At 42.5% G+C, this 15,450-nt stretch overlaps 1 protein-coding gene across 1 annotated transcript in view; it reads right to left on the bottom strand.

Annotated features, from left to right (window-relative positions):
• The window catches only part of STK26 (serine/threonine kinase 26), a 56,617-nt gene extending 41,465 nt beyond the window's left edge, over positions 1 to 15,152 (bottom strand). Inside the window, exons 1-2 of the mRNA XM_045472465.1 lie at positions 15,011 to 15,152; positions 14,755 to 14,905 (exon numbers count right to left, since the gene is read on the bottom strand). Coding sequence (XP_045328421.1) covers positions 14,755 to 14,796 — 42 coding nt within the window. The 5' untranslated portion in view covers positions 14,797 to 14,905; positions 15,011 to 15,152. The remainder of the gene's footprint in view (positions 1 to 14,754; positions 14,906 to 15,010) is intronic.
• Between the last annotated feature and the right edge of the window lie 298 nt (positions 15,153 to 15,450).

The raw sequence follows: 15,450 nt of genomic DNA, 5'->3' as shown, positions 1-15,450 counted from the left end.
AGCATAGCGGAACAGAATATGCCACATTCTTCATTCTAATAGCTAGGAAGAAATGATTTAGTGTCCTACCAGGAAAAAAATAATTAAATCCTCAAGCTCTGGCACCACTCGTCTGTATGAAATAAAAATATTCTTTCACAATATACAGATCATCTTTCCAGTTAGGGTTTTTGAAAGATCATCTCAAACTGTGCTTCATCTTTCAATCAGGATCGTACTTACACTATAACTGCCTGACACACTGCCATCCAAACATACACATGCCAGGGCACGTGGGTGAAAGACTCAGTGTAGGCAGGGGTCTGCAAGCCGCGGGCTGAAAACGATCTTCGTTTTTCAGGTATGAAGACCTTTATACCTTTTACACTACTGAAAAGTTAAAAGCCAACAATAGAGTAATATAGTATTCAGTACCCATCAGTGTTCTTAGAAAAAAGCAATTGGATTACATGCTACTTAGAACTCTTCTCTCAGCCAAGACATAAATCAAGTGGTGCTAAAAAGTCGTTAAGCAAACTTATTTTCAAGTAAATCTGAGATGCTACTCAGCCTTGCAATGCTCCAAAGAACTGTTTTAATCATTCCCTGAAAGAGACTTTTATGGCCAGAACGTACTGGGAAAGTAACAATAATATTAAGTCCAGTCATTTGAAATAAAGATAACTTCTCTTTAGCTTCTCCCCTTCCCCCGACCAAATAATAGTCCAAATTAGCCAAATATAATCCACTGATAATCTAGCGCTTTTCCTTGTTAATGAAAAGTATTCATTTTGCATACAGAGGGAAAAAAAAAAGGCCACTCAAAACGACTCCAAGTGTCTAGAAACAATTTATTGGCTCAGTACACACGCCATCAAAAAATTGCACATCTTAAACAGAAAAGCAGCTGAAATCACCATCCCTATGATGTCAGCTCTTCCCCCAGATCTTCCACAAGCCTTCTCCCGACCCGAAAGACTACTCATAGGCGTTTTCTTGCCACAACAAATCAATTATGTAAATGTAACTTTTATCACAGAAGTCATAAACAACAAGAAAGAAATGAATTACTATTACCTCCCCAATTTCCTTTTCTGTTAGCTTTTTCTCCTCTCTGCAGAAAGTAGAGAAATTTCCCATTCTAAAAAAAATATACAGAGAATTCTCAATCTTAAAAGCAAGAGGCTACTTTTTCCCCTTCCTTGGAAACACTGTCTTTCTCTTCTTCCAGAGTCCAAAACCTTTTCCCTCACCTACATTTTCTGTTTGCTCATGAGGCAGCAGTAATCCTCTGGTATTATGAAATTCTACCTTCCCTAAACAGGGTTTACACTGCAGCCTCCAAAACGATGCCCGAACCTCAGCAGATAGAAGATCCATAGCAACAGCGGTAATAGTTTTTTTTTTTTTTTCCACTTGCTATTACCAGAAATCACAGTCCAAAAAGACGACCATGGAGGTGTCACCTATGCTAAAACCTCAAAATTGATTTATTATTTAACTAGTCAAATCCCACGTTTTCATTTTATGTGCCCTTTGGGAAGCCTGTGACAGAGTAAAAAAAGATCTTTCAGTGACAGTCACCATTTTTCATGAAGAGATAAATAGTTTTGTTTTTTTTTTTTTAAAAAAGGCAGCTCTCTGGGTACAAGATTTTGTTTGTCACTGAAACAGAATCCAATGCCCTGTCTCCTCCATTCCCCATCGCCTCAGAATCTACAGTGTAAAGTACTTATAGCAATTTTAGTTTCAAAGTAAGAGCTTAGACACAAATGATCACAAGTTTCTGTTAAGCAGAAATCATTTGTATACTACCCACATGCCTGTGATTTTACTCACAGGTAAACCAATTTATATTTATCCAAAGCAATTCCGTCAATGCAATGATGCTCTGTAAAACTATTCTATGGGAGAAATTAGGCAGAGAATTGAGAATCTTGATAAATATAATCCTTTGTAAAGTTCAATTCTAATTCACTAAAACAGCTTAACATTGGTACTGAATTTCATTAAAAGTCATTTCCCAGGATCTGTATCCTGTATGGAATGGACTGCTGTGAGCCCAATTTCTTCAGGAATAATAATAGTTTAAGTACTAAAGGCAGAGAGAGCTGGCCCTGATAAAAATACAACAGGTGTTAAATCTTGATAACCCTATTTTGGTTTCACACATATATACATATGCATTTCCATATGTATTTACCTTAGGATAAATATTTTTAAAGGTGGTAAATAATTCTCTATATTTTCTATCTAATAAAAATATTTAGCAAACCAATAGATACCATAATGTTTACTGAGCACGTAAATTATACATATTTTACTCGTTCCTCTTATATACAGAGACTCTTTTTTTTTCCTTCAAGATTTTAAGTAATCTCTACACCCAACGTGGGGCTCAAACTTTCAACCCTGAGATTAAGAGTCACACGCTCTACTGACTGAGCCAGCCAGGCACCCCATACGCAGACCTTCTTAAATGATATTGCCAAACAATAATTTTCTGCTTCTTGAACTTAGTGATTACCCTATCATTTACCCATTTTTATTTCAAAAATGCACTTTGCTATGTTTTAAAAACAGTTATGGGGGCGCCTGGGTGGTGCAGTCGGTTAAGCGTCCGACTTCAGCCAGGTCACGATCTCGCGGTCCGTGAGTTCGAGCCCCGCGTCAGGCTCTGGGCTGATGGCTCAGAGCCTGGAGCCTGTTTCCGATTCTGTGTCTCCCTCTCTCTCTGCCCCTCCCCCGTTCATGCTCTGTCTCTCTCTGTCCCAAAAATAAATAAAACGTTGAAAAAAAAATAAAAATAAATAAAAACAGTTATGTCTAAAATTGGTACCACTGATTAAAAACTGTGGCAAATGTTGAGCCTTATTTTCTTGAATAGAGTAAAAGTGTTTTCGAACACAAAATAGACTTTCTGCACAATATACATTGCAAGTGCCTGTACACCCCGTATCAATTTCTTTCAACAAAAAGTTAATCTACCACCGAGAATTATGAAAAAATGGGTCACAAGAGTAATTTAGTATCCTGGAAAAGAGACAGCTACCACATAAAAGGTGTGAAATATAAGGTAAAAATATCAGGATTTTTACCCGAAACCGAATTCCCTAAAGGGGGAGCAAGTTACCTACGGACCCACGAAATTTATTCTCTGATAATCGCTTTAAATGTGTTTCGATGTATATTTCTGTACACCCTTTGGAACATCCTCTTTGGGGGCAAATCTTGGATTCTGAAGGATAATTTTGTTTTTGTTGGTTGTGTTTTCATTTTAGAAATTGAAAGGTGATTTGGATCCAAGGCTGGTGAATGAGGTGAATAATCAAGTTCGCTCACATTGTTTGGTGTGGGCAAACTCATTAAGTAGGCCCTATTTGCTTCTTTAATTTTCAGTCCTTATCCTTTGACCCAACCTCCGAGCTTTCCTACATGGTACCTGTTGCCAAGTGGTAGTATGTTAATCTGACAGGTACAGGGACTATTTTAGGGAGCAAAATCTGAAGCCAGAAAGGCCATTTAGGAAGTGATTTGATATTTCCTTAAAGATTCAGAAGTAACTTTCTCTCCCCTCCAGGAATTTACATATGTAAACACAAGTTGGCTTTGGACTATCATTACTGTGAATTTGTGATTTTTGACATAACAGCAGCCCAGAGTTAAGTCCAGCAATTTTGGGGGGTGAGAGTTAACAGCAGGGTGGAAAAAAGGGATTCTGAACAATAAAAATTGATGAGATGCATCAAAATTCTGAAAAATGCCAAACTTTGGGGGGAAATATTGCCACTTGCTGACATTTAGTATACTGACATTTTATTCCACTTCAGCCAAGTTGCATTTTCACAACTATAAGCATAAACAGATTTCACGTTGTTGATAAAAGTACTTGCATTTGAAGATAAGAGCATTTACTAAGTTGCCAAACCTACCTACCTGGATAAAGGAAAACGGAAGTGATGGGTGGCCGTGAGATTTTGGAAGCTGTAGAACTTAACACAAAGATGAATTCAGCTTTTTCCATGTTTCTCTCCTTTCCATATCCAATTAGACATGCAAATACATGGGCCCCAGAGCAGACCCACTGAATCAGAAATTCTGGAGATGGGGCCTGGCAGTCTGTGCTTTAACAAACCCTCCAGGTGGTTCTGATGCACGCGCAAGTTGGACCATCACTGCCCTAAATCAAACCCTTGTTAACTAAAGCCTGGGCTATTTCAGTGTCTGCTTATTATATCTAGTCTTCCCCTTCTCCAACCCAGCCTGTAGGGTTGGAAGCTTAATGCAATTTTCCCACCTCAAAAATCAAACAAACCACTGCTTTCATCAGTTTACTTTCTTGCAGAAAAAGTCCTTGTTGTGGAGTTGAAAAAAAAAAAACTGTCGGTCTGGCATTCAAGGACTTTATCATTTAGCCCTAAGAGTTCATGCCAGTGAACACCTACCTTGAATATCTGTTATACAGGGAACGTGGTGTGTATCCCTTTTCCCTTTTCCCTTGCGTGTCTCTCACTCTCCTTTAAAGGTATCCTATGAATGACTGTTCCCTTCCTCGATCTGGTCTTCCTCTGAATGCTCCTATGTCAGTTTCTATCTCATTTGGGATTCATCACAACCGCTCTGCGTTGTTAGATTTCTAAACATGTAAGTGCCTGGTCTCTCCAGGTACAGCATAAATTTCTTGAGGTCAGGGACTCCTTTTTACACTTTTTTGTACCTCGAAGATAGGCTTCAAGCACCATCTCCTACACAAAGTAAGCTTTCCAAACTTTGCTGCTGACAACTGTCGAGCTTCAGTCACCCCAGTCTTGTTTCACGAAGAAGTGTGTAAAAACATTAAACCTGGATCACCATTGTCCAACTTGGGAAAGTCCACTATACTATCTACCATTTACTGACTAACACACAGGAAGGCTCCGGGTTAAGTTCAAACAAAGGATTTGAACTGAAACCACAGAAACAAACAGGAGCCTAATTAATGAGTTTTGCTAACTGTTCTTCCCATGGGGTCAGTAGCACTTTAAAAGCATACATTTGAAAAATGCTTCTTTCCCTGACTCTGCCAGACACACTGACTGTAGTCTCTTTAACCACAAGAGGTCAAAGTTCTATTTTCTGTCACCATACTTAGTAGCATGTGTGCATGCTTTGCTGATTGGTTTCTTTTGTGTTTCAGCTTCAAGTGAAGGCAGGCAGCAGGAAATTGAGACCAGGGGGTCTAGAAACCTTCCCAGGTCTAGTGGGCAGCAATACTGATGAGGCTAAGGCTTTGGGAACTCAGCTCCCCCAAATTTTCTTGCATTTATAATAACAACGTAGGCCCCACCTGAAGATCTATGTCGCCTATCTCTTCCCCATCACCCGCTGCTGTGTTATTTATACTGTACTGCATCAAGCAGTTAAGTCCTAGCTTAATATAACACACTGTAAAGTGATATGTCACAAAGCCAATGGTTTAATGGAAAGCTGGGGGAGGGGGATAAAAAGGCACTAACAGAGCAACTCAAAAATGCATTTTCAAAGAAAAATCTGGATGCGTCTAGATGTCCTGGAAGTATTTCCTCCACCTGCCAAAAAATTCACTCCTAGGATTGTGTTACCAGGCACTATTGAAACCTGGTAGAGTAATTCACTAGTATGCTTAGAAATTCCCTAACATATCTAGCGTGGTATGGATTTCAAATCCAGTACAACTTCATTAAGTTGATACTGGTAAGCTGTTTCTATAATTCAAAGCAACTGTTATTCTGCAGCTAGGCACTCTATTATTCTGTAATAAACAAACTGAAAAATCCAATGGTGTCTGATTTGAACCCTACTTTTCTCTGCCCTTTGCACTGTAAATTGATAGGGCTTTACAGATTTCTTTTCCCTACTTTTTTTTTTAAACAGGTGAAAGAGGGAGAGGGCAGAAAAATACCATAAAGAACATCCAATCTGTTACCAGAAACACAAAGAAAGGTTGAAAATTTTTTCTGTAAACGTTTTTCATGACAAAAAGACAAAAAAAGGTCTCATTTCTTTAGCAGCACTTTCCATTCAAAGTGACTTTACTGAAGAGGAGGAAAGTAGCCACTTAAAAAATATTTTTGACTCCTTTACCTAAGCTGTCTACAATTTTGCTTCCTCTACTTCTTAGGAAGTATGAACCACAATTCTGTTCTAATTTTGCTAGAAGAGCCAAAGCTATGCCATACCAATGACTAACCTGATATTTTAGGACACAGATCATTCTAATCCATGATGGTATGATAAATGAAGGAAAAGAAAGGCCAGCAGGGTGCAGTCAGGGAAATGCTGGAACAAGTCCAGAACAGGCTGAGGGGGTGTGCAGCTCTATCCTGCTGGTGACAGGTGGCAAGGAGACAGGCAGGAATAGAGAAGAAGGATAGGATCAGTTCTGCACTAGGTTTCCCTGTTTTTCCGAATGGGCATGTCAGGTAAATTGCCTGAATCACATGGGATTTGGGGGAGCGACATCAAAGAGGATGATGGGCAGAGTTGGCCAGCAATGTGTTATGTTTTAAAATCCAAATGTAAAGGCATTTTCCTATGGGATAACTTTTCCTGGTTCATAGAATTCTTGAATTAGTCAATATCTTTTTAAAAATGTCTGATTTGGGGGAGCCTGGGTTAAGCATCGGACTCTTGATACGAGCTCAAGTTGTGAGACTGAGCCTCATGCAGGGGCTCTGGGCTGACAGCTCGGAGTCTGCTTGGGATTCTGTCTCTCTTCCTCTTTCTCTGCCCCTCCCCTGCTCGCTTTTGTGTGTGTGTGTGTGTGTGTGTGTGTGTGTGTGTGTGTGCGCGCGCGCCCTCTCTCTCTCTCTCTCTCAAAATAAATACATAAACTTTTAAAGAAGTGCTTGATTTTCACAAGTATTAATTCAAAGATGTGGTTCCTTCCTACCATAGAATACCTTAGCCTAAAATGGCAGATGACAAAATGGGAAATGTACATAAGACAGGGTGAAAATTTTAGTTGTGCCTATTTTATTGATTTTTGTTCTTCTAAAAGTTACCTCATGGCGTTTTTCCAGAGACATTATTTTATTTCTTTGTTTTAAACATTTTTTTCAATGTTTATTCACTTTTGAGAGAGAAAGAGAGACAGAACATGACTGAGGGAAGGAGACAGTGAGAGAGACACAGAATCCAAAGCAGGCTCCAGGCTCTGAGCTGTCAGCACAGAGCCTGACTTGGGGACTGAACTCATGAACTGCGAGATGATGACCTGAGCTGAAGTCGGCCACACAACCGACTGAGCCACCCAGGTGCCCCTTATTCCTTTTTCTTTTTTAAAGTTTATTTATTTTGAAAGAGAGAGAGCAGAGGAGGGGCAGGGAGAGAGGGAGACAGAGAATTCCAAGCAGGCTCTGAACTGACAGCACGGAGCCCAAAGTGGAGCTTGAATTCACAAACCATGAGATCATGACCCGAGCTGAAATCAAGAGTCAGCTGCTTAAGCAACTGAGCTATTGCCCCAAGAAACATTATTTTATATGTACCTGTGGTGGAAATTCTTTGGGTCTTGATTATAAGAAATGAAAAGGAGTTGGCTGCTGTGAATTTTGTTCTCCTAACTCCATTTTCTAGCAACAAATAAAACGAGTAAAACAACCACTCTTTCAGAAGACACAATTCAGTCAAAAATAATCATCTAGCTGTCAGAAATCCCATTACTAGATTTCCTTTTTAAAACTTTTTTGGACATTATTCCCTGTAAAATGTGAATATTCATGGGAGAGGTCAAACACTGAGCAATTAATCAAAACCACCTTAATATGAAAATTTTATCAGATTCTTCCTAATGTGACAGCTGGGACAGAGAAGCAAAAACTTTCTTTTATTCACTTATTTGGACTTTTTTTGGATGGTGGGGATGGAAACAGAGGGAAGGGATAAGAAGTTATTTCTGACAAAGACACAAATTTTTCTGAAATCAGCTCTAGTTACCAGGAAAGCAATGAGTCTCCTTTTTCTCTCAAGGGCCCTGGTAAGTAAGAGAATGAGAGCTTCATGGGTGCCTGGGTGGCTGAGGTGGTTAAGCATCCGACTCCTGATTTTGACTCAGCTCATGATCTCATGGTTCATGAGTTCGAGCCCCGTGTCGGGCTCTGGTCTGACAGCCCCAAGCCTGCTTGGGATTCTCTCTGTCTCTCTCTCAAAATAAATAAATAAATTTTAAAAAGAGAGAGAGAGAGAGAATGAGAGTTTGTGTGGACAGCTGATTTGTTACAAGTATATATTGTTAGACATGTTGCATATAATGCATTAAAATCATTTTAGTAAGTGTTAAAAGTCTACATTGTGCGCACACAAATCAGCCTTCATGACCTATAAGAATTCAAGCATTACAGGGGCGCCTGGGTGGCGCCGTCGGTTAAGCGTCCGACTTCAGCTAGGTCACGATCTCGCGGTCCGTGAGTTCGAGCCCCGCGTCGGGCTCTGGGCTGATGGCTCAGAGCCTGGAGCCTGTTTCCGATTCTGTGTCTCCCTCTCTCTCTGCCCCTCCCCCGTTCATGCTCTGTCTCTCTCTGTCCCAAAAATAAATAAACGTCAAAAAAAAAAAAATTAAAAAAAAAAAAAGAATTCAAGCATTACACAATACAGGCAGAATGGGAAAAAAGTTAGAAGAGTCTAGTCTAGTCTATATGGCATTTATTAGCCAACACTTTTACATGTAATTCATACCTAATGGTATAAAGAAAAGTAAAATACATGGTCGCTGCCTTCAAAAAATATACAACCTAGTTTGGAAGATAAGTATATTAGAGAAAATCTAAGGCAGTGTGACTGGACTGCCTACCACTGACAACAGGTATAATAGGTGCCTAGAAATACAAGAGATTTCTGTGGCCTGGAATACTCAGGGAAAGTTCACAGAGAAAGTAAGATTGCAGACCTTGAAAAAATCAGGTAGGACTTGGTCCGTCAGTGATTGCTAAATTGTAACTGGCATGGTAGAACAACAGGGATTTCTTGCTGGGAAATAGTGATAACAAAAAGTTTACATCTGTAGACTGGAGCCAGATAACAGAAAAGTCTGGAAAGCTGAGCCTAGACTTTGGGTATGGTGCTGGTGTTGTGGGGAGGAGGAGAGGAAGACAGGATTTCAATAGAAAAATGTGGCTTATCAAGCAGGAGAGAGATGAGATAATGACAGTGTTTTTTCATGTGATTAGCCGAGCATTGTTTTGCAGGATGAACTGCCCATGTACATCACAACACCTTTTACAGAGGGGCTCAAAATATATTCCACAGATGATGGTTAATTCATCCTAATAACATCTCATTGAAGCAAAGGAAATGCAGCTTTTATTATTCCCCATTTTGCTCAAGGTCACTGAATAATTGAAAGGCAGGATAAAAAAAAAACCCACAGTATCATGATGTTCAACAATTCCTAAGTATCAGCTAAATTATGTTCTCTCATTTTCTACGACTCAAGCAAGGGTGGTACAAGATGGACCTTTGTCCTCAAATGCCGTTTCCAGACCTTCATTAGTGTTCAAGGCACATGTCCTACCATGCCCAATTCCTGTTTACTCTCCCTACAGGCCCTAGCCCTCTAACCCCATACCTTTCAACTACCTCCAACTCTCCTAGCTAACAGTTGTCTTTGATTATTTGGTTCCAGCTGGTCTTCCACCATTATCATTAGCATATCCAACACCTCTGTATCAACTACTCACCAATAAGGACAAGGGTTTGGGTTTATCAATGCAAGGCAATGCTCTCAAACCTTTTGCCACCTCCAATTGCAAAGCTCAAATTATGCCTTCTAAGGGTGTAAGGGAGTAAGAACTCCACCAAACTAGATTCTGGCACTGAACTGAATTTCCTCTCCAATTTTGTCACGAACAGAGTTAGTTCAAAGATTCTCCCCAGGTTAACTCCTTCCTGGTGCGGACACATTTTCTCATCCTCCCATGCATCTTTTTTTTTTAAGTTCATTTATTTATTTTGAGAGAGAGAGAGAGAGAGAGCAAGCATATAAGCAGAGGAGGGGCAGAGAGAGGGAGAGAGAATCCCAAGCAGGGTCCACACTGTCAGCGCAGAGCCCAACACAGGGCTTGCACTTAGGAACCGTGAGATCATGACCTGAGCTGAACTCGAGTCCAAAGCTTAACTGACTGAGCCACCCAGGCGCCCCATCATCCTCCCATGTATCTTAAACTCACCCCTCCTTTTCTTACAAGCTAATCCTCCACTTATGCTTCCAGTCTCATGAGGGCCCGCACCTCCATATATTCTCTCGTGTATTAGAAACTTCTCCCTTCTTGGTGGTTCCTCTCCTTCAGTTTCAAGAGACTGGCATATAGTAAATGGCTCAGTCAGTGTCTGATGAATGACTAAAGCTCCAGATCTCTACCTTCGAATTTTTTTGGACATTTTTTTAAACAGCCTTATTGAGGCACATTGATATACAAAAAAATTGTACACATTTAATGTACATAATTTGATGAATTTGGACATACACAGACACCTGTGAAAACATCACCACCAACAAGGTGATAGACATTTTGTTTTACGTTTTCACTTCATCACCCATTGTTGCTTCAAACCTCACAAGTCTAGAACAGAAATCATTAACTTCCTACCAGATCTGGCTCTTCCCCTTGATTTTCCAATTTCTTTCATATGTACCATAATTCTTCCAGTTTCTCATATTCAACACCATAAAACCTTTGATTTCTCCTTCTATAATTAGCTAAGTATTAAGTCTGGTAATCATATTTTTTTCTTCACAGTACTGGGCATGTGCAAAGCCATCAGTCAATGGAAGGTCCACTGCTTCTGTACAGATATGACCATCCCATTGAAATAGCCTCAGTAGATCCAACTGCCTCAAGACTCTCAATCCTCCAGGTCATCTATTCATCCAATCTTGAGATTTCTCTTCCTATATATAATTTCGTTGATTGAGCCTCCTTTACTCAGAAATGTTCAATGAGTAGTCCAAAGGCCAAAGTCCTTCCTTAGCATTCAATAACCACCATAATCTGGACCCAGTCACGTTTTCCACTCTTACCTCCTATTATTTCTCTAGAGGAATTCGTCATAATCCAACTGATTTTCTCTCACTCTCAAAGACTGTGTGTGCATGCACACTCGTGCAGGTGTGCCTTTCCCTGTCTCCATGCTTTTGCTCAGGGTACATTCCTGCTTAGAAATGCTCCCCAATATGGACCCCAATAATCCTTAGTGGTCAGTTTACCTTCTGTAAGCCTTCAACTCCTCCAGTCAGAAACTTCTATTCTAGAAAAGGTCTTACAGATTTTTGCATTATTTTATATTTCATGTACTGGATTTAACTCCCCAACAACGTTTTAAGACCTTCAAGGGCTACGGATCATGCAGTGTACTTCTGTATCCCTCCCAGAACCCAGGCACTAGGTTCACCAATGCAAGGCACTGTCTTCCTTCTCTTTAGATAAAAGTCTTCAATAATGTGTTCATTACTTCTTATGTTTCATTTCCAGTTCACATCTCAAATAACAACCACCGAAAAACTGTACCACCTTGATGTACTTAAAGATACATGAAGGCCAGTTTGTAAAGTCTTTAATAGAAACTGAAAAAATTTTTCACAAGAGGCATAACATAAAGCATAACATAACACTACTTAGTACTCCAATTCAGTATTTAACATCTCCCACCTAGAGTTTATGAAAGATTTAACAACCTATTTAGAATACTTGTCTTAAATACTAATGCAGGTTCGAAGGGAAAATATTTTAAACTTCAGCATAACTAATAACTGAAAACTTCAAAGAAAAAATGTTTTAAATCATTAAAGAGTAAATATTTGAGTGGAAAGAAACAGGTTTATTGGTTTATTACCTTTTTTTTAAGTTGTGCCTTAAATATTTTTCAAGAGTTTAGCTCCTGGTATGGAAAATTCCTTTAGGTATACACTAACAAAGGTAAGCGCAAATTAAGTCCAAAACAAATTCATACCCTCAACATTTGGTGTAATGGGGCAAAAATGTTCGTTACCACAATATTGAGAAATATCAACAATATGAGTTTGAATAACTAATTCATAAGGAAGAGTTTGAACTGGACCAAATCCTGGGTTTTCTTTCGTCACTCCAAGTTTCTTTTCTATTTTAAACTAGTGGCAACAGAAATTTCTTTGTTCGAAAGTCAGGAATGCTGAAGTCTTAAGTGATAGAACAGGTAGCCCGGCTTCTACTTCACGTCTCTCCTCAGGGAGAGAAAAACACTGTGGATAAAGTAATTTTGTTTTTATTTCTGGAAAAATCATTTTTTTCCATCAATCTTCACAATGTTCTAAAATAAACTGTTAAAAAGTTATGGGCCGGTCCACCACTTCACCCTGATTTGTGGAAATACTATACACTGATTTCCAGAACACATGGCTAACTCAAGTTTTCTTACCGCTCGAAGGGTTTAAAAGTTGCTCCTAACTCTTGCACAAAAGTCTAGGAGAATCTTACAAGCTCATGATGTATTTCTGCATCTCATTTGCAAGATTTTTGAACAAAAGAATAGTAAAAGTAGTCTAGGCTCAAGAGTCACACTGCCTGCCGTCAAGTGTACTTTTAGGGTACTGTACAATTTTAACTGTGGAAAATTTTTATGTTGCATCAAATGCTTAAGAACCACATCTATATATAAAATGGAAACGAGCAGTTAAGAATGCACCATTTCATTAAGATGGAGAAAGTGACAAATAAATGTCCCTCTCTTCTTTGCTAATATTGAGATGACCGCCCTCCCCAAATTATGCGGGACAAAGCAACCACAACTTGGGGAAGGCGTAACGTGAAAGGCAGAACTGGTAAGTTAAAAGATGTGATTCCCATTCTAAACCACCTTAATTACGATTTAAAAATTCAAGAGATAAGGAACTCAGACAAGTAAACAAAGCAGGGAGCGGTAAGGAATACTGAACAGCAAGCAGGTCCAAAGCCATATAAATCAAATCAAGACAAATCAAATAAGGGCCAGAAACCACACAAATTAAATAAAGACGAACGGAATAAAGACCAGAAACCATTTTCTCCTCAGCACAGAGTTCCCCAGAATCACAAACTTGACGAGCGCGAGGCACTCGCTCTGCTGACGCACGCGCACACAATGGAGACAGAAGCATGGAGACCCTCAGAGGCAAACTTGCCAACCGTGCCGTACTACTCTCACACACTGGAAAGGAGAGCACGGTGGGAAAGTCTTCGCACTCCTTCCACATCAGACGGAGCAAAACTGGACTCAGTATTGCAAACTACTAATCTCTTGCTACAATCAAAGGCAGGCTGAATGAATGGGGTGCGGGGCAGGGCGGCTGGGGGAGAGGGGGGAGGCAGGCTGGGGGGTGGCCTGAGAAAAAAGTTTGAGGCTTTGTGTAAAGCCTGAATGGATTAACCTTTTAAAAAGCCCTAATATTTCTCATTTCCTGTTTTCTTCCTCTCTTATTTTTTTAAATTAAATACACACCGACTTCCTGGGACTCGACACAGACGTGCCCTATATTCAGCGAAGAAGCCTGGTGCTTAGTCCGCACAGGAGTCCTAGGCTCGGTACGTGCCCCACACAAATGGTCCTTTTGTGGGAAAGTATTTTTAAAATTGTTTTGTGACCGTGCATAAAATGTGACCAATTGCTGTAAAAAAAAAAAAAATGAATTCCACGCATCAGTTAGTAAATTGAGGCCCCGATCCACAGCGCTTTGACTTTTACCAGAAACATAAAAGTCTTTTACTAGAAACCGTGTCTATTTACCACTCTAAACGTTTTTTCTGAACTTGAAAAACATCTGCTTTCACATTTTTGGAAGATAATGAGGGATTGAGGCTTTCGTGTTTCTAGTCTCTGATCTGTTGATAAATGCGTTGTTTAGGATATCTGGCAAAGGAAAAAAGTGAATGCTTAAAAGTTAGTAGACCTGGATAACACTTAGCACGTAGCTTGAAATGCACCGGTTTAAAAACTTAACCGCATAAAAAGTGTCGGGACACAGCTTATTCCTTCTTGAAGAAAATGAAAATATAATGGGGGGGGAGGGGCCTGGGTAAATCTCCAGTAAGAAGTTGGGTCCCTTGCAGTAGTCCCCCGTCCAGGACAAAAAGCTTCCTTTAACCACATGCAACAGTCGTGCAGTGGGAAAGGCAGGGGGAGGGGGCTGCGGAGTCATCACCTCGGCCACTCCGACACCGGACCCTGCATTTCTCACGCCACACTAAGGGCTGCGCCAGGTGGGGGAACGAGACAGAACTTAGCCCTTAAGAAGCAACACCAAAAGGGGAAAAGAAGTCACCTCGCTCTTCGCTCTACGCACACAGGAAGAGGCCAATTCAATGCCGCCGCCACCGACACCCCCTTGTCTTGCTCCGCCCCGACTTGTGTGTGCGGGGGCGGGGGGCGCACGACTTGCGTTTTACCCCACAAATTCCGAGACACCTCCATCTCTCCGGAGTTAAGACCTCCCACCTCCACGCCCCCCCCCCTCCTCCCCAACCGGACCACGCTCCGCAGGCGCAGGTGTCTGGATCTGGCCTATTTTTATGCTCCCCCGCCCTCCCCCCCGCACCTCGCCGCGCGCGCCGTCCCTCCCGGCCCTCCCCGCGCAGTGCACCAGGCTAGTCGAAACGCCGGGAAAGCTTCGAGCCCGACTCCCGGGTCACCTGGCCCCTGCGCCCGGCCCTGCCTTCAGGGGAGCCCCAGGGCCGCCCGTGGTCGCTGGGGACCGCGCACCGGGCTCCGGGGCAGTCACGTGGTCGGCGGAGGCGGCCTGGGCTTCCTCACCTGCATCCCGGGAACTTGCACAGCCACCGGTGAGTGGGCCATGAAGGCGACGGCTGCTCCGCACTGCTCCTGCGGCGGTGGCGCCCTGGGCTCGGACTGGCTCCTCCTCCGGGGGGTAGCTCGCGGCCCTCCCAGGCTTTTCGACCCGGGCCTGGAAGGACACACAGAAGTGGGGTGACCGGGCTGGTGGCTCGTAGCCTCGGGCTGGGGCGGGGGGGGTGCGGTTCGCTGCGCGACTGCCCGGGACTCAGTCTACCTTTCTGGCGCCTGCCCGCCGCTGTTGCCGCCGCCGCTCCTCCTCCCGAACGCGGGGCGCAGCGTGTGGCGGTGGCCGGGACCTGGGCTCGAGTGATGCCGCTCTTCTGCGCCTCGCCGCTTTAGGAAGAGGAGGTGGAGGCGCCCCAGCAACCCGCCCGCCCGCCGGGCCCGGGAGGCGGTTGGGGGCGGTTCCGCCGTTGGCCCTGCCCCCGTCCTGCAGCCGGGCGGTGTCAGGAGCGCCGAGGCTCCTTGCGGTGCGGGGCTGTGGCTGGGCTGGCCGGAGCCGGCGAAGGGGCGGACTCCCCCGGCACGCGGAGAGGAGAAGCCGGGGGCTGGGGGACCCGGCACACGGCTCGGCCTGGGGAGGGAACGGAAGAGTTTGGGTGACCCTGGGGGTAGAAAGGGCGTCCCAAACGCGGCCACGTTGCAGGCAAGCGT

The sequence above is a fragment of the Leopardus geoffroyi genome, chromosome X (genome assembly GCF_018350155.1).
Source record: "Leopardus geoffroyi isolate Oge1 chromosome X, O.geoffroyi_Oge1_pat1.0, whole genome shotgun sequence".
Classification (NCBI taxonomy): Eukaryota; Metazoa; Chordata; class Mammalia; order Carnivora; family Felidae; genus Leopardus; species Leopardus geoffroyi.
The sequence above is the reverse complement of the archived record's forward strand: the minus strand, read 5'-3'. Positions and strand labels throughout refer to the sequence as shown.